At 39.3% G+C, this 27,873-nt stretch overlaps 1 protein-coding gene across 7 annotated transcripts in view; it reads right to left on the reverse strand.

Moving 5' to 3' along the window:
- Window positions 1–27,873, reverse strand: part of SYNE2 (spectrin repeat containing nuclear envelope protein 2) — a 332,365-nt gene that overhangs the window by 101,546 nt on the left and 202,946 nt on the right. For 6 of the 7 annotated variants that reach the window (XM_082840728.1, XM_082840729.1, XM_082840727.1 and 3 more), the window contains exons 58-65: window positions 22,280–22,465; window positions 20,500–20,622; window positions 19,083–19,265; window positions 16,628–16,759; window positions 12,396–12,593; window positions 11,716–11,790; window positions 10,356–10,466; window positions 2,807–2,923 (exon numbers count right to left, since the gene is read on the reverse strand). In XM_082840728.1, coding sequence (XP_082696854.1) covers window positions 2,807–2,923; window positions 10,356–10,466; window positions 11,716–11,790; window positions 12,396–12,593; window positions 16,628–16,759; window positions 19,083–19,265; window positions 20,500–20,622; window positions 22,280–22,465 — 1,125 coding nt within the window. The remainder of the gene's footprint in view (window positions 1–2,806; window positions 2,924–10,355; window positions 10,467–11,715; window positions 11,791–12,395; window positions 12,594–16,627; window positions 16,760–19,082; window positions 19,266–20,499; window positions 20,623–22,279; window positions 22,466–27,873) is intronic. The other variant, XM_082840730.1, reaches the window with a different exon arrangement.

The following is a 27,873-nucleotide window of genomic DNA, read 5'->3' on the forward strand; positions in this document are numbered from 1 at the left end:
AGAAGCAGACGAAATTGGTATGTGGTAACAAAAATATGCAGGGTATGAAAATACCACTCATTTTCACACACAATGATGAGGCTTATGAAAGCTGGTTTGGCAGAAGGGTCCTCTGAGTTGTACTCGTTCCCCTTGACCATCTATTAACTTCACATATGTTTGCCTTTTCTGCCAAAATGCTATTTCTCCCCTGCCTTCATCAGTGTTTTCTTCAAGAATCACCTTCCTAAGGAAGTCTTCCCATTGCCTTGCTTTCTCTGAAGTTCACATACAGATCTATATTTAGATTCACCTGCTTCAATTTTCTTTTTTAATTCTGATATTTAGAAAAGCAACAGGGCTTCCCTGGTCGCGCAGTGGTTGAGAGTCCGCCTGCCGATGCAGGGGACACGGGTTCGTGCCCCGGTCCGGGAACATCCCACATGCCGCGGAGCGGCTGCGCCCGTGAGCCAAGGCCGCTGAGCCTGCACGTCCGGAGCCTGTTGCTCCGCAACGGGAGAGACCACAACAGTGAGAGGCCCGCGTACCACAAAATAAATAAATAAATAAATAAATAAATAAAAAAGCAACAGATATGTGATTTTACTGCCAGACACCAATTTCTAGTTATCTGATTAATTGTTTTCTAGCTTTCAGATATTTCTATCTTAGTGGCAAAGATTTTGGGATCCTCTTGTCACCTGAGATAACAACCTGTTGATACTGATTGATTAATTAATTAATCTTCAATAACAGATTTACCATCTGCCTTGCTTATTTCCTCAAAAACATTCGAGCACCTATATCTGCCACACAGATGTAGAAAAATGACAATATTTAATTTCTTAGCTTTCTCACTAACTCACTGAATTAATGAGGAAATAAGGAAGCTGGATAACTAATCTCGGCTTTATTTGCTAGTTATTTGAACCTGAAAAGAATCCAAAGGTGACAGAAGAAAAAAAGATTATTTGTAACTGTAGAACTTCAATACCTGAAGGTGGCCTGGGGAATGTGCCAGGAATCGGTTCACTCACCTCTTTTTATAGTTACAGAAATCCAAGTACATTTGTTTAATCAGTTCATACCCCTCCCATCCCACCACATTGCTTCTGAGAAGCTCAGGCCCAGATATAAATTACTTGCCCAAGGTCACACAGCTCTGACATCTTTTAATTCTGAGTCCACAGGTTTTTTCCATAATAGCACCCCTGCTGAATATCTTCTCCAAACGATAACCCCAAATTCTAAACGTATTTAAATGAAAGTTTTATGACTGTACATTTTGGAGGCCTAAAAGAGTATGACCACAGGTATTTCTTGTTAGAGAATTATGTCATCTCTAAAGCATTAATGTAAACTGATAATACCCAAACTTTTATTGGGCTCTAGAGCTAGGCCACTGTGCTAAGACCATCTCATATTTCACACCCCAAACCCATTATTCCCAGTGCACAGATGAGGAAACTGAGGCTTAGAGAAGCTAGTCAAACTGACTATGGTCACACAACGAGTAAGTAGAACCAGAATCCAATCCCTGATTTCATTATACCTTGGGGTCTACAAGTCCACATTTTAAAAAAAAATTTATTTTTTATTTATTTATTTATTTTTATTTATTTTTGGCTGTGTCGGGTCTTAGTTGCGGCACGCAGGATATTCGTTGAGGCATGAGGGATCTTTCGTCGAGGCACAGGCTTTTCTCTAGCTGTGGTATACGGCTTTTCTTTCTCTAGTTGCAGCGCACAGGCCCCAGGGCGCATGGGCTCTGTAGTTTGCTGCATGTGGGCTCTCTAGTTGAGGCGCGCGAGCTCAGTAGTTGTGGAGTGCGGGCATAGTTGCCCCGCGGCACGTGGGATCCCAGTTCCCTGACCAGGGATCGAACCCCCACCCCCTGCATTGTAAGGCGGATTCTTTACCACTGGACCACCAGGGAAGTCCCAAGTCTTGACATAATTCTGTCAACCCTCTGGCATCCAAGTTAGCCTCTCAGTTAGTGAATGTTATACTGCTTGATTTCTACATAACGCATCGCTGATCTAAGTAAGATCCATTTAAAAGGCAAATGAATTTTCTGGCTGTAGCTCTATTTCATGCCAAAATACCAACCATCAAAAATATTTTACTGTCAATTCTACGAACAGGTGCACACACCCCACCCCACCCCCCATTTTATAAAATGCAAATCTGCCTGGCTAAAGTGCCTTACCTAAATGCGTTTGCACAAATACTACATATGCCACTGGGATGGTGTGGTGGCGGTTTATTTTGTGAGGCCAAATCTGCCTTGGTTTCACATCTTTCAATACTAAATATTCAAATTAGGAAGGCAGAGTGGAATATTCTGAGTCTGACTCTTACTCCTCCATTTACCAACTGTACTTTTATTCCCTGAATTTTGATTTCCTCATTTGTAAACATATGGCAGGTATTAACCTACGTTATTTAATCTGAGGATTAGACAGCAAATACAAATGCCTTTTATGTAATAGGCAGTTAATCAATATTAGCTCTCCTCCATTTTCATCGCCCCCATAAGTTACATCTACAGAAGAAAGAAGGAAGTGTTAATGGAAAGGCTAGTTCACCCTCACAAGCGGTGAGTGAGTAAAAAATCTTTAATTGCTCTGTACCACGCTTACTCTCTACGTAAACACCTGATGTCAAATCTTCCTGTGCTCCGGCTTGGTTGTGCACATGAAGATGTTAAAGTTCGCAAAGACCTCTTGGTTTGCAATACAAAATATTGCAAAACACAGAAAGCTTGTCATCTCTGGGGGCTAGTCCAGGTACCTGGGCAGTCGGCTTGTCACCAACAGGGACTTACCTCTTGTGTTTGGTTGGGGCTCAGGGAAAATTCTGGGCCTTGCTCAGTGTTTAGTGAGTCTTGTGCAAAAATCTGTGTCGTGGAACTATCACACATGCTTATTTTCCAAGCTGCCTCCTGTAAAGAAAAGAATGAGAGGTCCAGAAAAGTTCCTGCCCTGCTGCCAAGCACGTCCCTCTTCCTGGACCTGCTCATGTTACAAATCACCTGCTTAAAAAATGTCTAGAGAAGTCAGGTGCATTGAGAAAAAAAAGTTTGTTTATTAGGCAAAAAAAATCAACTTCCTCAGGTTTGTCTTTATTTTGAAGACTCAAATTCTCTAAAGCTCTGTAGTTAATGAGGGACACATAAGGAATCTAGAGAATTACGTATTTAAATGGATAATTAAGAGAATTAAAATTAAATAAGATTATATGATAAAGCCCACATTTCTAATAATGGGGGAAAGCTGAATTTTTAAAATTGGGAACAACTATCCTATCCATGAAAAACATGGCTAAATCCTCGCCTCACTACTAACAATGAATTCTAATTGTATGTAATATTTAAATGTAAAAGTTATACCATAAAAATTCTTGAAGAAAATATGAGTGAATCTATTTCTAATCTAGGAGTGGGGAGGGACTTCTAAAGCATGACGATAAAGGAAAAAAATATTAGTATTAACAACATAAATAAAATAACATGCACCACAAAAGACACCATAATCTAAGTTAAAAGAGAAATAACAGACTGGGATAACATCTTGCAAACTGTTAATATCCTTAATATGTTAATTACTGTTATAAATCAATAGGGAAAACATCCCAGTCTGTTTGAAGAAAAAGTCAAATGGCGTGAACAAGTGATTCATAAAAGAAGAATATGAAAGCCAATGAACACCTAAAGAGATACTCAAAATTCTTAGAATATATGCAATTTAAGCCACTGGCTATGTTTGGCTAAGACCGAAAATGTCCAATATCAGCCTAGGGTCAGAAAAGAGGCATTTCCATGCATTCCTGGTAGAAATAAAATGGATGTACTCTTTCTAGAGGGCAGTTTGACAATGTGTGTCACATTTTAAATGGATGTACACTTTGATCGTAGTAAGTGTAACCCACTTACTAGGTCAGTCAAAGTTAAACAATGGGAAAATGAAATGTACACAAATATTTAACATAATTCAGTGGGAAAAGTGGATGACGTAATTGACCGATCTTGATTGCTCTACTTGCAAGCTGTGTGATCTTGGACAAGTTAACCTGGACTTTCTGAGCCTCATTTACTTCACCTTTAAAGTGAGAATATAACCCAGCTCACTCATTCTTGTGATTATTAAACAAGATGACATATACAAAGCATCTCATAGTTCCTAAGAAAATGTTACTTTCCTGCTCTGCGTACTGGAAACAGTAACTGCTATTAGAAAGTTATGAACCAAAAACCAAAGGTAAAGCTTAGATAAAATTGGAAAGGTAGGTTGGGATCATGATAAGTCTGGAAGTCAGGCTAAGAAGATTGCATTTTATTCAGCAGATAGTCAGAATCCAGGAAAGACTGGAGCTTAGCATGAACTGCTTTAGGAAAAGCCATCAGTTAATATTGTATAAGACATATAAATGACTAGAGGCTATAAATCCACTTAGAAGGCTACTCTAAAAATCTAGGGAAGAAGTTCACAATTGCCTGGAATAGGAAGATGACAAAAATAATGGGAGGTGAAGAAGGATGTAAAGACTGAATGAACATCACTTGACCAGTGGATATGAAAGGTAAGACAAATGAGGTACCTGAGACGACTCTGAAGTTTGTCTCAGACTCTGAGAAAACAGTGGTGCCACTAACAGACACTGAGGAATTAGGAGGAAGAGGAAGCATTGAAGGAAAGTTGGTAAATGGATTTGAGATGAAGAAAATACATTCAAAAAGAGAAATCTATCTGGAGAGTAGAAATGAGGAACAGATTTATGGGAAAAGTCAAGACTAGAGATTTGATGTGGGAATCCCTGTCATACAGGTGACTACCAAACCTATGAGAGGAGAAGAAATTGCCATGAGAGAAAACAGAGAAGAAAGAAGAGGACAAAACACTGGGGGAAATGCCTACCATTACAGAGATGGGGCAAGAGAAGGAGATGGAAGAGGGGCTGCAGGTAGATGAGACAAGAAAGTACAGAATTAAGAAAGCCAAAGAAACACTGCATTTCAAGAAGGAAGAGGTGGTTAGTGCTGAAGAGATCAAGAAGGATTAGGACTAATAAAAGGGCACTTAACTGATATACAGAAGTCAACAGCAATTTAAGTATAGCAAGGGACAAAATCATGATTACAAAAGGGGCCAAGAAAGAGGAGCACCAAAGTAAAGGCATTTAGCCATAAATGAAAGAGGAAGCACCATGTAATTGATCTGGAAAGCAGGATCAAGAAATTCAATGGAATTCTATCAAACATTTAGAGAAGAGCTATCACCTGTCCTTCTCAAACTCTTCCAAAATACAGCAGAGGGAGGAAAACTCCCAAACTCATTCTACAAGGCCACCATCACCCCGATACCAAAAGCAGACAAAGATGTCACAAAGAAAGAAAACTACAGGTCAATATCACTGATGAACATAGATGCAAAAATACTCAACAAAATACTAGCAAACAGAATCCAACAGCACATTAAAAGGATCATACACCATGATCAAGTGGGGTTTATCCCAGGAATGCAAGGATTCTTCAATATACGCAAATCAATCAATGTGATACACCGTATTAACAAACTGAAGAATAAAAACCATACGATCATCTCAATAGATGTAGAAAAAGCTTTCGACAAAATTCAACACCCAATTATGATAAAAACCCTCCAGAAAGTAGGCATAGAGGGAACTTACCTCAACATAATAAAGGCCATATAAGACAAACCCACAGCCAACATCATCCTCAATGGTGAAAAACTGAAACCATTTCCACTAAGAACAGGATAAGACAAGGTTGCCCACTCTCAGCACTATTATTCAACACTGTTTTGGAAGTTTTAGCCACAGCAATCAGAGAAGAAAAAGAAATAAAAGGAATCCAAATTGGAAAAGAAGAAGTAAAGCTGTCATTCTTTTCAAATGACATGATACTATACATTGAGAATCCTAAACATGCTACCAGGAAACTACTAGAGCTAATCAATGAATTTGGTAAAGTAGCAGGATACAAAATTAATGCACAGAAATCTCTTACATGCCTATACACTAATGATGAAAAATCTGAAAGAGAAATTAAGGAAACACTCCCATCTACCACTGTAACAGAAAGAATAAACTACCTACGAATAAACCTACCTAAGGAGACAAAAGACCTGTATGCAGAAAACTATAAGACACTGATGAAAGAAATTAAAGATGATACAAATAGATGGAGAGATATACCATGTTCTTGGATTGGAAGAATCAACATTGTGAAAATGACTCTACTACCCAAAGCAATCTATAGATTCAATGCAATCCCTATCAAACTACCACTGGCATTTTTCACAGAACTAGAACAAAAAATTTCACAGTTTGTATGGAAACACAGGAGACCCCAAATAGCCAAAGCAATCTTGAGAAAGAAAAACGGAGCTGGAGGAATCAGGCTCCCTGACTTCAGACTATACTACAAAGCTACAGTAATCAAGACAGTATGGTACTGGTACAAAAACAGCAATCTAGATCAATGGAACAGGATGGAAAGCCCAGAGATAAACCCACGCACCTATGGTCGCCTTATCTTTGATAAAGGAGGCAAGAATATACAATGGAGAAAAGACAGCCTCTTCAATAAGTGGTGCTGGGAAAACTGGACAGGTACATGTGAAAGAATGAAATTAGAACACTCCCTAACACCATACACAAAAATAAACTCAAAATGGGCTAAAGAGGGCTTCCCTGGTGGCGCAGTGGTTGAGAGTCCACCTGCCGATGCACGGGACGCAGGTTCGTGCCCCGGTCCGGGAAGATTCCCACATGCCGCAGAGCGGCTAGGCCCGTGAGCCATGGCCACTGAGCCTGTGCGTCCGGAGTCTGTGCTCCGCAACGGGAGAGGCCACAACAGTGAGAGGCCCGCGTACCGCAAAAAAAAAAAAAAAAGGACTAAAGACCTAAATGTAAGGCTAGACACTATAAAGCTCTTAGAGGAAAACATAGAACATTCTATGACATAAATCACAGCAAGATCCTTTTTGACCCATCTCCTAGAGAAATGGAAATAAAAACAAAAATAAACAAATGGGACTTAATGAAACTTCAAAGCTTTCACACAGCAAAGGAAACCATCAATAAGACGAAAAGACAATCCTCAGAATCGGAGAAAATATTTGCAAATGAAGCAACTGACAAAGGATTAATCTCCAAGATTTACAAGCAGCTCATACAGCTCCATAACAGAAAAACAAACAACCCAACACAAAAATGGGCAGAAGACCTAAATAGATATTTCTCCAAAGAAGATATACAGATTGCCAACAAACACATGAAAGAATGCTCAGCATCATTAATCATTAGAGAAATGCAAATCAAAACTACAATGAGATATCATCTCATACCAGTCAGAATGGCCATCATCAAAAAATCTAGAAACAATAAATGCTGGAGAGGGTGTGGAGAAAAGGGAACACTCTTGCACTGCTGGTGGGAATGTGAACTGGTACAGTCACTATGGAGAACAGTATGGAGGTTCCTTAAAAAACTACAAATAGAACTACCATATGACCCAGCAATCCTACTACTGGGCATATACCCTGAGAAAACCATAATTCAAAAAGAGTCATGTACCAAAATGTTCATTGCAGCTCTATTCACAATAGCCCGGAGATGGAAACAACCTAAGTGCCCATCATCGGATGAATGGATAAAGAAGATGTGGCACATATATACAATGGAGTATTACTCAGCCATAAAAAGAAACGAAATTGAGCTATTTGTAATGAGGTGGATAGACCTAGAGTCTGTCATACAGAGTGAAGTAAGTCAGAAAGAGAAAGACAAATACCGTATGCTAACACATATATATGGAATTTAAGAAAAAAAAATGTCATGAAGAACCTAGGGGTAAGACAGGAATAAAGACACAGACCTACTAGAGCATGGACTTGAGGATATGGGGAGGGGGAAGGGTGAGCTGTGACAAAGCGAGAGAGAGGCATGGACATATATACACTACCAAATGTAAGGTAGATAGCTAGTGGGAGGCAGCCGCATAGAACAGGGAGATCAGCTCGGTGGTTTGTGACTACCTAGAGGGGTGGGATAGGGAGGGTGGGAGGGAGGGAGATGCAAGAGGGAAGAGATATGGGAACATATGTATATGTATAACTGATTCACTTTGTTATAAAACAGAAACTAACACACCATTATAAAGCAATTATACCCCAATAAAGATGCTAAAATAAAAAATAAAATAAAATAGATAAACAAAAAGGTCCTACTGTATAGCACAGAGAACTATATTCAATATCCTGTAATAAACCATAATGGAAAAGAATATGAAAAAGAATATGTGTATATATATATATATATATATATATATATATATATATATATATATATGTATAACTGAATCACTTTGTTGTACACCAGAAACAAACGCAACATTGTAAATCAACTATACTTCAGTAAAACAATAATTGTTCAAAAAAAAAATCTACAAACAATAAATGCTGGAGAGGGTGTGGAGAAAAGGGAACCCTCTTGCACTGTTGGTGGGAATGTAAATTGATACAGCCACTATGGAGAAGAGTATGGAGGTTTTTTAAAAAACTAAAAATAGAACTACCATACAACCCAGCAATCCCAGTACTGGGCATATACCCTGAGAAAACCATAATTCAAAAAGAGTCATGTACCACAATGTTCATTGCAGCTCTATTTACAATAGCCAGGACATGGAAGCAATCTAAGTGTCCATCAACAGACGAATGGATAAAGAAGATGTGGCACATATATACAATGGAATATTACTCAGCCATAAAAAGAAATGAAATTGAGTTATTTGTAGTGAGGTGGATGGATCTAGAGTCTGTCATACAGAGTGAAGTAAGTCAGGAAGAGAAAAACAAATACCGTATGCTAACACTTATATATGGAATCTAAAAAAAAAAGTTCATGAAGAACCTAGGGGCAGGATGGGAATAAAGACGCAGACCTACTAGAGAATGGACTTGAGGACACCGGGAGGGGGAAGGGTAAGCTGGGACAAAGTGAGCGAGTGGCATGTACATATATACACTACCAAATGTAAAACCGATAGCTAGTGGGAAGCAGCCGCATAGCACAGGGAAATCAGCTCGGTGCTTTGTGACCACCTCGAGGGGTGGGATAGGGAGGGTGGGAGGGAGGGGGACGCTAGAGGGAAGAGATATGGGGATATATGTATATGTATAGCCGATGCCCTTTGTTATAAAGCAGAAACTAACACATCGTTGTAAAGCAATTATACTCCAATGAAGATGTAAAAAAAAAAAAAAAAAGAAATTCAATGCATTAAAGTAGCATATTGAGCTCAGTATAGGACCTCAAAATGTAGAAGGTAAAGTTCTTGCTTTTCATGAAACTGTGTCATGAAACTGTGTCAGGTCTATGCATAAAACTGTGATAGGTCATAATGGAGGTTCAAAATGCTACGGGAAAACAAAAGGAAAGAGGCAGGCAGTTTCTTGGAGGAGGCGGAAGTTGAGATGGGCCTTTGTGGATGGGTAAGAAGGAGGTCCACAGGCAGATATGGAGAGAAGGGCACCCCAGGGAGGCAAAGCACTTTCTGAAGAGATGGTCTGGGCTCTGGGTCCCTCAGCTTGTTCGGAGGGGTAGGGCCATGGGGGAGGGAATTTGTTAGGGAAGGGGAAACTGAATACTTCTGAGGTAGAGAGGAAAGGAAGCTACCAAGAGAAAGAGACTGGAGATGCAGGTACAAGTGTAGCCCCGTGCCAAAGGCGAATGAAAGGACTGGCCTGGGAGCTGGGGGAGGGGTCAGCCCTGGTCAGGAGGCAGGCGCGGGAGGTGTGTGGATCATAGTGATGAAGAGATCTTTCAGGAGCAAGGGAAAAACATCATCTTCACATCAGCATGTAATAATGATTTTCTAAAGTGAGGGCATTTGCCCTCTATTTTGAGAGACTGGAGAAGGTTTAGAAGGTCATAAGGAGCAAAAAGACTTATTAATTTACCTTCCATGCTACTTTGTCCAAAAAGAGAATGATGGGGAGACCTCTCACCCCAACTGCTCCCCAAAGAGTGGCATGTTAAATGCTTTAACCACTATGGTAAACCTTTTACGTGCTCCTTTCAGTTATGTTTTGTCAGTTTGGATTTTCACACATGGAGTGTTTCTCAGCAAAATACTCTCCTATTATCACTAAGTGCACAAAAGAAATGCAAGTAATAGGTAAGTACTCAGCTGTCTTTGCTTTGTGCAGAGGTAACACTGAGAAGCTTAAAAAAATTTCAACCCACGTAGGTTCCCTCCTGAAGCATTCTTTCAATAAGAAATTCTTTGCTTTGGCTTACTATCCCTGCCCATCCCCTAGCCCCAACAAATATGATATGTCCAGTATTACCTGAACCATTGTTCCAGAGGACGAGGATGCCCTGTCTTCCTCCACATCCTTGTCATGTTTCCAGAGTAAAGACGGGGACCCGGAAGGTGGCTCTGCTTTCTTATCTCCACTCTGATACAGCAATCAATTGATTAGCAAAGGGAGGTGATTTCCTACCATCATAACAGCATCTTCCTCATCTCTTTTATATGACTCAGCTTACCAGGTAGTATAACCGCAGCCCTTAATTCCACCCATCCCCCATTTGTCATCGATTTCTTTGGCTAACTACATCACAGGAGTCCAAATGTGGTTGCTCTTCCTAAAGCCTAAAAAATATTCTTATAAGTTGGAATTCAGCTCATGTCACACATAGGGGATCTTTAAAACAGTGCTTTAGGAATTTGATCTGCTTTGGTACATGGAACCTCAAACGCTATCTTTAAAATAACAGCCTGATGAACATGTATTTTTTGATCGTTGTCAAAGACAAACAATGAATACTATAAACATATCAGTTCAGAGGCAAATACAGGTCTCAAATTAGAACTGCACTGAAGTGCACTCTTTTTTTTGGTCTTGGTACCTCCTCCACTCTCACAATTCTCTGTTGTGAAGAGGCACAATCAGATCATAAAGTTGTCTGATGGTCAGAGTGTATAATAAGCCTCACTCCTCCTTGTCCGACCACTCAGCCCCACGTATCCTAGTGATACGCTGAAGGACAACAGGCTGTTCTGTGTGACCGTGGAGCTACTAAACAATCTATAAAACGAGCAGGGAGAATGTCTGGTGGCTACGTGTGAGACATTAAAAACTGTAAATTGCTGCAATTTTCTTCCCTTTTGCACAAGACCCACTATCACTTTAATTCTTAAAGTATGAAATGGAAATTGATATCAGGAAAGACAACTGGTAAAGGTCTCATCCAACCAGTTCTGATGGAGTAATAAGGATTCATAGTAGGGTTAGTTGCTAATACCATTCTTTGTGTCCTTGGCAATGCTGTTTCAGACTAAAAAAAGTAATTCAAATATGGAAAGATAAAGTTCTATAAAGCACACCAGGAGTGCCAACCAAACAGCAGAGAAAGTACTCAAAACTCCAGAGAAAGTACTCAGAAGTCAGGATACAACAAAGAATTTCATCTTCTCCCTTCTGCCAACAAGTGTGTCTGAATTACAGTTATTCCACTCTGGCCTGAAGTAGGTTTAGATGCACTTAAACATTAATAACATAAGACAACTACTTCAATCACCCTTACAAACTACCAGCATTGAATTTAAAAATCCTTACGTTTCCATTCATTTTAAGATCTTCTCATTGACCTTTTAGAGATTACTGTTCTAACAAACTTGAAAGAGAAAATCATTTTCCTTACTTCGCTCTTCAGGGAGCTTTCTTCCGCCTCTTCCTCGACGGCTGGCAGGAAGAACATGGAGCCTGTTCTGTTCAACTGAAAGGCACAGCACAAAGACTTGCAGCCGGGTTGCCGTTCAACGTCACCAGGATCCTGGCCTGGCCGCATTTTTATGTAGCTAATTTTTTACTTACTTTATCCAAGATGCCCACCCACACAAGAAGCCTCGGGGTCTAGCGACTCTCAGCTCATCCAGCTGAATATCATGACTCACTCAAATCTTAGATCTCGTTCATTTGCACTGCCTTCTGTGGCCCCTCATCAAACAATTCAAGAATGTGATTCATTGATGTGGATTCAGAGTGGGCTTAGAGAGGTGCTGGGCCCGTTTTTGAGTTTGCAATGGGCTGTTTAGTAGGAAGATACTTCAAAGGGTAGATGCCACCCACCTACCCATGGAATTTCATAAGCACCTCCTTAAGTAACTTGTGCATAAGAATTCTGGGTTGAGTCCAGAACAGACACACACCCTAAGGATTAATATTCACTAGGGAATAATCTCAGGCAGAGTATTTCCACTTTTAAAAATTCCTTTACTATAGGCCATATACATAGATGCCACAGGCCTTCCAGGTGAAAAATACTACCAATTTAAAGCTCTTGTGGAATGTGGGACCAGCATTAACTAATGTCATACCCACCTTCCATTCAGAAGCATCCCTCTCAGCTCCTCCATCCTCATCTGATGCTCTGGCTGACAGCATTTCCTCTTCTAATTCTTGCTGTTTTTGCTGAAAATGCTGGTGAAGTTTTAGTACAGCAGCCTTCAAGTCCACCAACAGGTCTTCTTTTTTCTGGTTCAAGCTCAGAATCTGCTTTTCCGTACCTTCGATTTCTCCCTGCGCAGAAAGAGTGTTTGCATTCCTTTGGGACGTCTGATACCTTTGCCACAGGAGCCTACTTCAATCGGTACAAGGGATGAAGATTTTTCTATGCTGTGCAGTTGGCAGAGCCAGGAGCCAGTCCCTGGTACAGTATAGCTCCTCTCCACCCGGACTGTGTTTCTAAATGACCTGGGGCGGGTTTATAAGCTCCCTTATAGGATGCCTTAGCCTCACCTGACACCTTGTCAATCAATCTCTAGGGGTCAAGCGGTGGCTCAGAAATTTGTAGCAATCTCCACAGGTGACTGTGGTGTGCAGCCAGGGTTGCCACAGGACTGACTGACCAGAATCCGCAGGGTCAGGGGCCATGAACCTGCACTTTAACAAGTTTCCAGAAGATTTGTACGCAGACTAATGTTTGGGAACCGCTGAGAGAAAACGAGGCTAGAAATCTCACACTTTTATTAGCACTTTTGAAGTCTTCTTTAGTATTACTAAATACATTTACTTTTTTCTCACAGCCAAAGCATCCTAACAAATGGGAATAAATAAGCCAACAAGGGCACTGTGAAGTGTAACTTGTTATGGGAATGATGAACAGACGATTCCAAGCTTTAAAAGATTACTTTAGGGCTTCCCTGGTGGCGCAGTGGTTGAGAGTCCGCCTGCCGATGCAGGGGACACGGGTTCGTGCCCCGGTCCGGGAGGATCCCACATGCCGCGGAGCGGCTGGGCCCGTGAGCCATGGCTGCTGAGCCTGCGCGTCCGGAGCCTGTGCTCCGCAACGGGAGAGGCCGCAGCAGTGAGAGGCCCGTGTACCGCAAAAAAAAAAGATTACTTTAAAATTTTGTATGATTGACAACGTGGGAATAAAATTTCTTATACATGGTAGAAGTACAGATGCCCACTATCTATCTAAAAGGATTATAGAATTATAGAATCCTAGATTTGGAGGAAATATCAGGTGTCGTCTTGTCTGACATCTTCCTCTTTAGCACCTGAAAGGCATCATTCAAAGCCTGAGCTTTACAGCAAGTGCTGTATCAGAAGACAACCTGCTCCTTTTTAGCAAATCTTTCACATATTGGAATTTTGTCCTTAATGTATTCCTTAACCCCCCAGTCCATTCATTCATTCCTTTCTTCCTTATTTCTTTTTTTAAAAAAATTTATTTATTATTTATTTGGTTGCACAGGGTCCTTAGTTTAAGTGGCAGGCTGGCTCCTTAGTTGCGGCTCGCCAGCTCCTTAATTGTGGCATGAGAACTCTTAGTTGCAGCACACATGTGGGATCCAGTTCCCCAACCAGAGCTCGAACTGGGGCCCCCTGCACTGGGAACTCGGAGTCTCAACTGCTGTGCCACCAGGGAAGTCCCATTTCTTCCTTATTTCTTTTTTTCCATCCATCCATCCTACAGATATTCATAGAATCATTAATTTTTTTTAGAGACAAAGAAACTCAACATGTCTCCACCTATAAGTGAGAGTTCTGAAGTCCAGAGAAAGAAGGTGATTTTTCCAGGGCTGCAGCTAGTGACAGAGCCTAGACCTGGACTTCTGACACCCAGTCCCCATGGCTCTTGTGCTACTGCACACATTCCGACACCAATACCCCTATTCTGTCTGAAGTTAAATTTCTTGTGATTGCTTTGGGAAATGATAACTTAATTAAATCTGAGTTGGCTGTGGTGTGTGTCCCTTTTCAATAAACACTAAACTTCAGAGGAACAGTGCCTCCCAACAGACGTTAATACTACAGCCATTAGAATAACACTTACAGAAACAGACTAGTCTGCAGAGCCACTAGCATTATGGAGACAGAGAAGGGCACAGAGCGGCCATTCTCAAAGTGGCATCTGCAGACCCTAGGGGGTCCACACTCCATAAGGTCAAGATCATTTTCATAATAATTCTAAAATGTTACTGGCCTTTCTCACTGTGTTGACATTTTTCTCTGTGTGATGTCGCAAAAGCAATGGTGGGTAAAGCTACTGACACAGTATGAATCAAGGCAGTGATATCAACTATATTAGTAGTTACTAGATGCTTCACTATCATGAATTTAATTGGGAAAAAAAGCCAGCTTCACTTAAGAATATCCTTGATAAAGAACATGTAGTTTTAATATTCTGTATGACAAAGTGGGAAGCCTGCATAAAGCACTTCTGCTATATACCAAAGTTTAATGGTTGAGGAATAACACTCATGTGATTAAGTTTCAAGCTAATCTATCCATATTTTTCTCATAGAATACTATTTTTACTTGAAAAAAAAAGATGGTTGTTAAACTATACATACATAAATACATATACATACATGTAATATAGAGAGAGATTTTTCTGAAGAGGTAGATGTTAATATTAATAAATGTGAATTTTTTAATATCGGCTACTGAAATGTGTCATCATTTGGAGGATTTACATGACTAGTCAAATAGTATTTTCCAAATGATCAAACATGATGTTATAAAATCATGCATGGTTGGAGATCCATTCCAAGTACAAGACAGACCAATGGATTTTAGTGTAAGAGTATGAAAAGTTCACTGACATGGCTTCAAATTCCATTTAACAATGAACCTCTGAGTAATTCTACTTGTTGGAGTTTAGTGTAGTTTCAAAGAATGTCCACAATTATTCAAAAGGGTTATTAAAATAGTTCTCTCTTTTCCATGTACATGTCTTTGAGAGGTTAGATTGTCTTTATATACTTCAAAGAAAATGACATACCTCAATAGATTGAATGCAGAAGAAGATGAGAATCTAGCTGTCTCCTAGTAAGCCAGACTAATGAGATTTGCAAAAATGTAAAACATTGTCACTCTTCTCACTACATTTTACATTTCTGAGTTTTAATATAAACACAAGCTCTTTGGGGTCCTTTAATTTTTTTTTTAATTTTATTTTGTGGATCTCAGAAACACAGAATTAGATTAATCATACTCCCTGCTTCACAACTTGTTTTCATCATTGTCCATGCATGGTATGCTCTTTTTTTTAATAATTTCTTTTTTTAAAATATTTATTTATTTATTTATTTATTTATTTTTGGTAGTGTTGGGTCTTTGTTGCTGCATGTGGGCTTTCTCTAGTTGTGGTTAGTGGGGACTACTCTTCAATGTGTGTGCAGGCTTCTCAGTGCGGTGGCTTCTCTTGTTGCAGAGCATGGGCTCTAGGCGCACGGGCTTCAGTAGTGTGGCAGTGGGCTCAGTAGTTGTGGCTTGCTGGCTCTAGAGCGCAGGCTCAATAGTTGTGGTGCACAGGCTTAGTTGCTCCGCGGCACGTGGGATCTTCCCGGACCAGGGATCGAACCTGTGTCCCCTGCATTGGCAGGCGGATTCTTAACCACTGCACCACCAGGGAAGTCCCTGGGGTTCTTAAATTTTTTAACGTAAAGGGAAATTTGACACTTTTACAATACTGAATCTTTAATACCCTGAGTCTGCCTTATTGAGTCCACCACTTAATAGCTGTCTGTCATCTTGAACCCCTCTGTACTTCACTTCAGACATTAAGAAATTTGCCCTACATCTCACAGCTGGAAAGTGGTGTAACGTGGCTTTGAACACCATAGCAATTGTGTGCCTACGTCAACTTGATAGCAATAGAGAGTTAACATGCAAACCACTGTAACTGGGTCCACAGGACATTGTTAATTAGGGCATATGGAGAGACTGCTTAGCATACGGAACTCTTTATTACAACAGCATTCAGTCTTTACTTCTAAAGCCCAGCCTGCCTGACCCCTATGCCAGAAAGCTAGCTGGAAAGCCAGGTTGTCCAAATACCATGTGTTATATCAGCTTCTTTGCTACCAGCCAGAGTGCACCAAGTTGAGGCTAAAGACACTTGAAGAGACTTCCATTATGATAATTATATAATAACCTATTTTATGTAATAGGAATGAAAAGTAAATACACACATAAAATACCTTCAGTTGAAAGAAAGAAGTAGGAAATACACTGTATCATCAAAAAGGGCTTGTAGACACCAACAGCTTAGAAAGTGATTGTTGAATAAACTGCTGGAAAAATGAATGAAAGAAATATACCTGTACTTGTGGCAGGTTGGCAGCTCCGTCTGGTGACATATGTTCATGGGAGAATTCAGCTGAATAATTATTTAAGATGTGTTTCAATTTTTCTATTTCTTCATCGCATTCATTTGTCTGTTTTATGACTATCTATAAAATAACCCCCCCCAAAAGAAGATCAATGGGCTACTTCCAATGTCGATCTCCATCACAAACTCCAATCAATTATATCAATACACAACCATACAGATTCCAATAGGAAATGGTAGCCTCAATACAGAGAACAACATTTGCAAAGCTGGCACCTGACCTTCTTGCTCCACTTAGATGCTAGAGCACCTTGGGTTCAAGTCTAATTAGACACACGTTTGTTCTTAAGTATTCCCAGTCTAACGGGCTTATCCTGGGAAGCATTTTATAGCATGTTAACATAAAGTTGCTAAGTTTATGACATTACTGATATGTCACATACGCCATTTTAATACATATTCCTTGTGGGGTTTTCAATACACAGAAAGGTGACAATCCTGATTCAGAATGGAAAGGGCATGTGATTTGAGAAATGATGGGTTTTCCTGGTCCAGACACATCCTCACCTGGTACCCCTTGGGATCTGTGATATACATTTTATGGTAAGAGGTTGAGGTTTGAGAGCAGTCTGAGTTTGCAGAATAAGGCAAAACCAGAACAATACCTGGAATCTAGTGTTAAGGGAATAGTAGAGCTTGAACCTACTACCTGTGTGCTAAATGATATGATCAAAGTGTGATGAAAGATAAAGAAACGGACTTCAAAAGAAAATCTAGATATTTCCTTGTGTGCTTCACAATGAAACAAAATGCCTTTTGAAACTACAAAGTTTCTGGCCAACACAGAATTCTTCCTTGTATTTTCTTTAATATTTAACTATAATTTTAGCTGCAGTCTGGAAATCAATAACTATGTTTGCTGCACACACCTGTTCCCCAGCCCTCAGTAATGAGCTAAATCCCATTACTCCCCCCAAAAGTAATTTGTCTTATTTTCCACAATGAGAGCACTTACAATTATCTAACACAGAAATGAAATGTACCATATTCTAATGATTTTCATTACCACTGGCTTGCTTAGCTTTGAAATACCTGAGATGACATCTGATTTCCACTAACACAATAAGATGGAAAATTTTAGCAGCACAGTTTGATATCTAACTTGGCACAAAACCTAATTTCCTCTTCTACTGCTCCCCCTTCCATCTTGTGAAGGAGTCACTTTAAAGCATAGTTAGGACTGTTATCTTCTTTTTCTGACCAGGAGACCAATAAAGCACAAAAAGATTAAAAGTAACAGATCAAATTTTCTTTGTTTTCTTTTTCTTCTCTTTATATTATTAAAAAAATAGTACATTGAGTGCCAGATCTTTTTTCTCCCTGTGGGTGTTAGGAAATGATGTCAGCTGATCAGTAGCCAGGCCAGAGAGACTACATGAGCTAAGACTCAAACCAGAGATTACAATATCCTCAAATCTTAGGAGAACAGAGTGACCACCAAATGTGAATGAAATTTAAGAGGGAGAAAGAGATAGCAATTTTCTTCTTATAACCAGGGGATGGATGGGAAGGAGGAAAAATAACCTTTCCTCTTACCCTGACACACCTAATCAAGAAAAGTAGGCAGGAGGGGGTGTCTACCAAGAGGGCTGAAAAGCCTGTGGCTCTTTCAGCAACTTTCTTTTCCCGTAGGAGTGGTTGTTGATATAGCAATACTAACCAAAGTAAAATGTAATTTCTATCTAATGATAATTCCTGCCTTGAGACAGGAGATCAATCAGAAGAATTTTAAAAAGCCCTCAGGGAGAGGCTAGAAGATGTCATCAGTTAGAAGGAAGAGACCTTGATATGAAGAATAATACTAGGGTCTAGAAACTCAAATTCTTTTCTTATCTGTACACAAATTAATCTCAACATATGTTAACTCTGGTCTTTCAGAAAGTCATCTGACCTTTGGACACTAGTCTCCTAATGTGTAAAAATAAAAATGGCAAAGTGCCTACCCTACCTGTATCGTGTTGGTAATAAATTGAAATGATTAATAGGAAAGCAACTGAGAGGTGTAAAGACATTATTGTGGGTCTGTCAGCCTCATGAGACTGCAAATGCATGGTTCAGGTTGAATCTCTTCCCACAGCATTTTACCCATGTAGATCTTCAATAATTAAAGAATGGAATGAAATAGAACAAAACTAGACTTTAATGTCTTCAACCAGAACAAGAATAAGAGCTGAGAAAAATCACTTTAACCTCATTTGAGCAACAAGATACTCTCATATCAAATGCCACCTCCTGGATAATAATACTGGAAGAGACCAAAAAGAATCAACACAGGCAGCATCTTATTGTCATGGGAATTTGACCCGCCCAACCATTAAAACAACACCAGCTTTTGCTGAATATTTTCATCCAATGAGTTGGCTGTCATCACAAAAACCACTCACCTTTAATAACTCATTTTGTTCCTGAGTCACATTTTCCAACAGTTTTATATCTTGTAAAAGCTGAGCTGTCCGCTGAAACACAGGCAGAGGCTTCATTCCTGTCTGGGGTAACCTCAGTTCCACTTGGTAAGACACGATTTCAGCAATGGTTTTCTTCATGGGATGTATATTTTCCAGTATGACCTTAGATAAACATGGTACACAAGTGAAAAAAAGAAGGCCACTCCTAAATCTATTCAAAATCAAACTTTAGTCTTTATAGTTTTGAGTTTTAAAACAGTGTCTTAGCTCAGGTTGAAAAGAACTAATATATTACTTGTGATCTGGCAGTTAGATAAGGTCTCAGGAAAGAATGCCTGGGGCAAGAGTACCCTTCCAGCATTACATGATGCCTTTGGACAACCCTTTCCTTCTTTCTCTCCCTCCCGCCTCTCTCTGTAGAGCTGTTATGTGCTTCGTGTGTTGTGACCAGGCAGTAAGCTGTGGAAGGGCAGGTACTGCCTCTTATTAACTTTCACAGCAACTGCACGCAGCACAGGGCTTCCCACATAATAGACCCTCAAAAAATGCTTATTGAATCGAACGGAACTGTCCTGCCAAATTTCCTAAGTCCCAAAACTGCACTTCTATTTTGTTTTAATGACATCTGATCCATAGATATCTGGATTTACATAATGAATAAATTAGGAGAGAGTATTCACTTTACTAAGTACTTCATATGTATTATTTCATTTAATCTTCACAACCACCCTAGGAGGTAGATATCATAACTTCCCTTTCACAGGTAAGGAAATTGGGTTCACAGAAGTTAGAAGACCCAGGTGAGGGCACACTGTAAGAGGCAGGGTTCGGATTAGAACCCAGGGCTGCCTGATCCCAAAGCCCATGCTCTTAACTGGTAGGCTGAGGGGGAAGCAACATCTGTATGCTGTTTAGTATGTCCCAGCTCCTGTGCTAGGCGCTCCATATACATTATAATTGTCCAGCATAATCACCACAATACCAATGTACAGATATGAAAGCAAATCCAAGAAATGTTAACCAATCCCTCAAAGGCACACAGCCAGTAAGCAGGGCAGTTGGGGCTGGAACCCAGTTCTTCTGACTTAGAGGCTTAAGTGCTTAGACTATTAAACAAACACCTGGGTTTGACGTGAAGGAAAAACTACCAAACCTTGAAGTTTTAGGAAGAAATTAAATGAAAAAATAACCTATAGGAAAATGATAGATACATAGATAGCACTAGAAATATGATTTAAAATATGATATTTATAGTCATTCATATCTATTTCCCAACTTTACTTTGCTCTTACTTTAGCAAGATTAAACACTTTTTATCACATCATATTATTACACATTTTAAAATAGGCATAGTAAGTATTAAGAGAAAATATTTTTAATAATGGTCCATGCTTACCTCCCCATGCTTAAGATGCTCTTCAGGTGAAAAATCAAATATTTCTTTTGATAGCAGGATAGCTTTGATTTTTGAAACTCTTTTCTCCATCGATTTTACTTCCGTTTCAATGGCAACCACATCCTAGAATTTCAGAAACAAAAAAACACACTCATGCAGTATATGTTATATGTTAATAATCTTTCTAAAACACAATTTACTGCCATTTACTCTATTCTCATATTTAACCAAAATATGTTTGCCACTTATATCACTTCAAAACTAACCAAGTGCTACACAGATAACGTGGACTGTTTTCAATCAAAATGTTGTTCTGTTAGTAATAGCATACCACAATACAAAGCATTGCTTATACTTGCTGAGTTAAAAGATCCTCATGGGGCCAATTTTCAATTATTTATGCTATGAGAACAAAAGTAGTATGCATCTGAACAAATTTTAAGTAAATTCTCAAATATCTACAAACTCTTTAGATTTATCTTTGGAATGTCTTTAAACACTTGAATACAAGTGGGTCAACGCTGAAAAAATTCTCACTACTTTAAGTAAACCGGTAAAGTCACCCTTGGGAAACAAACACACAAGGAGCTGGAAAACTGACAGATTTTGGTGCCAATTCCCTAACAAACTTTTGCCGTGTGGAGAGTCACTAAATTACCTTATAACCTACTCAGATTAATATGAACAACAGATCATTTATCCAGTGGCTATTCTCCCATCAGTGTCAACTTCTAGAAAGTGGCCAAGAAACTTAAAGTGAAAATGCTGCAATTTGTGCTCTCAAACCTACATATTTATGAATATGTGCTATAAAACCTACATATTGAAGTCCACTCACACTGTAAGAGGGCCTTCAGGCCTTTAGAGCTTTATGGAGATAAACTGAAGCAAAAATAGTGCAGGGCATAGGAGAAACTACATAGAAATCATCAAAGGATTTCAAATTATCACAACTTGGAACCATTCAACATAGGACAAACATAACTTCATATAAGCAAATGAAGCAGTAATTATAGTAGTTTACCTTCATATTATGGAACATTCAGTTATATTGAAATTATTTTCTATACCATACGTTTAAGAAAATACATAAATATATACAATGTATTTTTTTATGGTAATTTCCATGAAAAGTTGTAGAAGCATTTAACAATTTTGGAATAAGCTTCAATAACCAAGAATATTTAATAAGTATGATTCTCTGAAGTTACATAAGTGTGGTGCAGGGAATGTAACTGAGAAATAAAAGGTAAATTATTAAGACTAACTGCATCTGCCTTTGCTGTGTGACTCCATCCTTAAATAAGTGCCTCACAGGTTTCGAGCCAAAATAAATAAAATTAGTTAAAAATCCAGTGGCTGGGGCTTCCCTGGTGGCGCAGTGGTTGAGAGTCCGCCTGCCGATGCAGGGGACACGGGTTCGTGCCCCGGTCCGGGAAGATCCCACATGCCGCGGAGCGGCTGGGCCCGTGAGCCGTGGCCGCTGAGCCTGCGCGTCCGGAGCCTGTGCTCCACAACGGGAGAGGCCACAACGGTGAGAGGCCCGCGTACCGCAAAAAAAAAAAAAAATAGACCACTTCTGGGCTGAGAATGGGGATATGATTTTTTGTTGTAGTTGCACTATTAGGGTACAAAGTAAAATGTAATTCAAGAAATAACATAAATGAAAAATGTACCAGATCAATGTGTCTTCATAGAACTGATTAGTAGTATAACTCTAATTTACTAAATGAAATATAAATTTAAAATAAGAAGTCACATCATTATAGTGCTAACTTACATCAGCCATTTGTTGAATCTGTGGAAGGCTTTCTATGATTTTTTGTCGTAAAGCTACTATTTGATGACTTAACTCTTGTATAGGCTGTGCTAAAGTATCTGTTTCAAAAATTATTGACAAGCCTTCTAGATCCATGAAAATTGAATGCAAAAGATTGTGCTTCTGTTCTGAATCTTCCAAAGCCATCTAGATAATGGGAAACATGAAAAAAGAGAAACATCAAGATACTGGAAAAAGTTGATTGAAATTATATCAGAGAGAATTCTATAACTATGTATGGTGACGGACAGTAACTAGACTTAATGTGGGTGATCATTTTCCAATACATACAAATATTGAATCATTCTGTTGTACACCTGAAACTAATAAATGTTGTATGTGAATTATACCTTAATTTAAAAAATTAAATCAGACAAAATTTGAATTTGTCTCAACATTTCATACTCCTGTTCATTCCCAATTTCATAATAAAACATTGAACATTCTCTCTTGTCAATGGCAGTATATGACTATAGAATGTCTACCCCATTTTGGTGGGCTTGCAGCAGCTATTTTATACCAAGTAGCCCTGCTCCTCCAGCCATTGTTAACAGAATCAGAAACACTTGACCTATAAGTTCATCCCTCTATAATTTGGAATTAGGGTCAAGAAAGCCATTCATATATGTATCGCTGATTCACTTTGTTATAAAGCAGAAATTAGCATACTATTGTAAAATAATTATACTCCAATAAAGATGTTAAAAAAAAAAAAAAGCCATCCAATTGGCTGGACTTGTAATTTTGGGAAATGGGTTTGACAGAAATAGATAAGTGAAGTGGGGATGGGAAACGAAGAGGCAGTCCTGGTGCCAGTGTCCTCCTTGGCCTTACCATCTGGAGCCACTGACTTCCATGAAACACCCCTATAGCTTGAGTTGACTTGAATAACTTGATACCAAAAGAGCTCTATCTGATAAAACCAAATATAAGTGGAAAACATCCATTTTTAGAATTCCTTAGACATTCTTCCTTAGAATTTTTCTTTTGTTCCTTTAATGATTATAATTATTAACTTTCAAACTTAAGATTTCAAAATATCTCAGCCACCTATTGGAAATATTCAACCTGCTAATGTAGTCTTCAGGTAATCCCATAAAAAATAACTGTTATGAAAAAGAACATTTACTTATGCAACCAGACTTCTAGTCACGAGTCCCCAAAATTAATCAGGTTATTCAGAATTTCATATTGACCTTATTCCAAATCCTAGCAGGAGAAAACTTGAAAGGAAAACAAAACTTAAAAACAATGCTTTTTCCAATAATACTATTTACAATAGCATCAAAAAACCATAAAACGCTCAGGAATAAATTTAACAATTTACATTAAAGAGAAATTAAAGAGGACCAAAATAAATAGAGAGATACATCCTGTTCCTGGATGGGAACAGCCAATATGGTTAAGAGGTAAATTCTTGCCAAACTGATCTGGATTTAATGCCCTCCCAAAATTCAAACAGACCTCTGCATAGATATTGACAAGATGATTCTAAAACTTATATGGAAATGCAAAAGATCCAGATTAGCCAAAACAAAATTGAAAAAGAACAAAGGACTAAGTTGTAGAATTTATACTACCTGATTTCAAGATTTACTATAAAGCTGTAGCAATTAAGACTGTGTCATATTGGTAAAAGAAGAGACACATAGATCAATAGAACAGAAGAGACAGTCCAGAAACAGACCCACATATATGAGAGGTCAATTGATTTTAACAAAGCACCAAAGTAATTCAATAGTGAGTCTTTTCAAAACATGGATAATCCCATAGAAAAAAAATGAACCTTGATTCTTGCTTCATACCATATACAAAAATTAACTTTATTTATTTTTTAACATCTTTATTGGAGTATAATAGCTTTACAATGGTGTGTTAGTTTCTGCTTCATAACAAAGTGAATCAGCTATACATATACATATATCCCCATATCTCCTCCCTCTTGCATCTCCCTACCCCATCCCTCTAGGTGGTCACAAAGCACTGAGCTGATCTCCCTGTGCTATGCGGCTGTTTCCCACTAGCTATCTATTTTACATTTGGTAGTATATATAAGTCCATGGATTGCAGACCTACAAGTAAGAGTTAAAACTATAAAATTTCTAGAAGATAAGAGGAAATCCTTGTGACCCTGGGTTAGATAAAGATTTCTTAGATACAACACAAAAGAATAATCTATAAAAGAAAAATATTGATAAATTAGACCTCCTCAAATTAATAACATTTGCTCTTTGAAAGACAATATTAAGAGAATGAAAAGACAAGCCACAAACTAGGAGAAAATATTTGTAAATCACATATGTGACAAAGGATTTTAGAATATTATATAAATAATGTTTACAATTCAATAATAAAAAGACAAATAACCCAATTAAAAAATAGGTGGGCTTCCCTGGTGGCACAGTGGTTGGGAGTCCGCCTGCCGATGCAGGGGACCCGGGTTCCTGCCCCGGTACGGGAAGATCCCACATGCCGCGGAGCGGCTGGGCCCGTGAGCCATGGCCGCTGAGCCTGCGCTCCGCAATGGGAGAGACCACAACAGTGAGAGGCCCACGTACCGCAAAAAAAAAAAAAAAAAAAAAAAAGACCGTTTCTGTCTTGGGAGCTCTCTCACTCTTTTTTAGATTGTTCATGGTGAAGGGAGCCAGCTGCCATGCCATAAGGCAGTCTTGTGGAGAGGCCCTCACATCTGTGAATGGAAGTGGATCTTCTGAAGCCTGCCAACAGCCACGTGAATGAGCCTGGAAGTGCATCCTGTCTCTTCCTTCACCCAAACTAAGCCTTCAGATGAGATCACAGCCTTGGCTGACACCTTGACTGCATTCTCATGAGAGACCTTGAGCCAGAACCACTCAGGTAAGCCATGCCTGGATTCCATAATTCCTGTTTTAAGCTGTTAACTTCAGGAGTGATGTGTTACAACGCAATAGATATAGAATACATAGCCCCAAACTTGAAATAACCCAAATGTCTATTAACTGGTGAAGGAATAAATATATTGCATATTTCCACAAATGGAATACTATTTAGCAGTCAAAAGAATAAACTACCTATAAATGGAACAACCTGAATGAATCTCGAAAACATTAAGCTAAGTAAAAGAAGTCAGGTCCAAAAGACTGTATGATTCTATTCATTGGATAATGTAGAGAAGACAAAACTATAGGGATAGAAACCAATGAGTGATTACATAGGGCTGAACATAGGTAAAAGGATACTGACTGCAAAGGAGCACAAAGAAACTTTTTGGGGTGATGGAAATGGTCTTTATGTATTGATGGTGGTAGTGGTTACACAACTGGATACCCTTATCAAAACTTACCTAGCTGTACACTTAGGTGTTTTTTACTACCTGTAAATTATACCTTAATGAAGTTGATTTAAAGAACAAGTTGTTTTCCTATTTTCTACAATGACAATTTCTGTTTCAGTGAGTCTTCATTACAACAGTAGACTTCATGGAATCATCTTTAGGTTACGAAAACCTAATTTAACAAATGCAATCGAGGTGGAAGGTTATAGTGCGATTAAAACAGACTTTTAAACCTTAGTTGAGAGTTTTGACACTTCTTTAAGTCATTTTAAAAATCAATACCAGGTAATGTTAGAAAAATGGTAAAGGGTGCCCTAAAGTAGGACAACTATTTTCAAAATAGGAACAAAGTGGGGTATTCACATGGGACTAGTTATTTATGACTTATTTCCCATTGGAAGATTTATTAGAATACATTCTGTGGACATCAGCCTGCATATCCCCTTGTCCCTACTTCCTCCAGCTAATAACCTAAGTCTACTCAGTTCCATGTAAACAAAGGTTGGCAAAGGAGGGTGTCCTGAACAGTTTGAGAGATACTTTTACACTTTTACATTTGTGTCAGAAGAAGGCAGTAAAACTTCAGCTGTTTTTGCATATGTTCATTCTTGTACAGTTTTTAAAAAACTCCTAATAAGCATTTGAGGAAAAAAAAGCATCATCCCTCTCTTCTGTCTGCAAACTTCTTGAAAATGATGAAAGACACAGGTGATTTAAAATAAAAAGATGACATGCTTTGGGGATGTGGAAAGTCAACCCAAGAGGTGGGGGCAGAAATCACAGGCAAGGGGAAGAAAAGAAACAGGTAGGTGAAAATGCAGTATCTTTACAACTGGTACCACAGGAAAAAACTGTGCCAAGAAGTCTCACAGGGGAGGTATGAAGTCAGTTGTTACTTAGGGACACAGTGTGCTACTTTAAAGATATAAAAAAAAAGAGTTGGATCAGTTTTGAGGTCTGATTACTCTAAAAATTGTTATAGGGGATTTCCCTGGTGGTGCAGTGGTTAAGAATCTGCCTGCCAATGCAGGGGACGTGGGTTCGATCCCTGGTCGGGGAAGATCTCATATGCCGCGGAGCAACTAAGCCCATGTGCCACAACTACTGAGCCCACGAGCCACAATTACTGAAGCCTGTGCACTCTAGGGCCCGCGTGCTGCAACTACTGAAGCCTGAGCGCCTAGAGCCTGTGCTCCGCAACAAGAGAAGCCACCTCAATGAGAAGCCCGTGCACTGCAACGTAGAGTGGCCCCTGCTCGCCACAACTAGAGAAAAGCCCGCGTGCAACAACGAAGACCCAACGCAGCCCCCAAAATAAATAAATAAGCAAATGAATAAATAAATAAAATTGTTATACAATAAACCTTTTCCTAAGAGATTCTTTCTCATGGCTGAATAGTACGAGAGAAGGGAAATATGCCTTCACAATAAAATTTAAGCCAACATTCGGCATCCGGAAGATCTCTTGTAGTCACGGCCCTGAGTAGGAAAAGGCTTTCATTTGTTTTGCCTTTATAGGTTCGCATGGTGACACAGGGCACCTGTGGAGCAACAGGAAGGACAGGAAATTTGGAATCATGGCATGCTAGAACTGGAAGGAACGACAGATTAGTTTTCTAATGCTGTGTAACTAACTACCACAAACTTAGCAGCTTAAGATAAAACAAACTTATTATCTCATAGTTTCCATGGCTCAGGAGTCCAGGCATGGCTTAGGTGGGTCCTCAGCTCAGGAGGTCACAAGGCTGCAATCAAGGTGCCATCTGGAGCGTGGATTTGTCTTCCGAGTTCATTCTGGTTGCTGGTAGAATTTAGTTGTAGGACTGAGATCCCAGTTTTCTTGCTGGCTGTTGGCTGTGGGTCTCTCAGCTTTTGGAGGCCACCCTAGGGTCTTGGCTCCATGGCCCTCTCATAGTACGGCAGCTTACTTATTCAATCCAGCAGGAGAATCTCACTCTAGTCTGCTACCAGGGAGTCTTATAATTATACATCCATGATCAGTCATGTATTCATGGGAGTGACTATCCCATATCCTTTGCTATACGATGTAACCTAATCAAGGGAGTGACTATCTCATCACTTACTCATATTCCTGCCCACACTCAAGGGAAGGGGATTATATAGGTCGTGTACACCCGGGAACAGGACTATTGGGAACCATCTTGGAATTCTACAACCAAAACCATCACCACCATTCAGTGCAACATTCTTACTTCAGAGATCGGGGAAACTGTGGCCCATG

This window comes from Leucopleurus acutus, assembly GCF_964270905.1.
Source record: "Leucopleurus acutus genome assembly, chromosome: 1".
Classification (NCBI taxonomy): domain Eukaryota; kingdom Metazoa; phylum Chordata; class Mammalia; order Artiodactyla; family Delphinidae; genus Leucopleurus; species Leucopleurus acutus.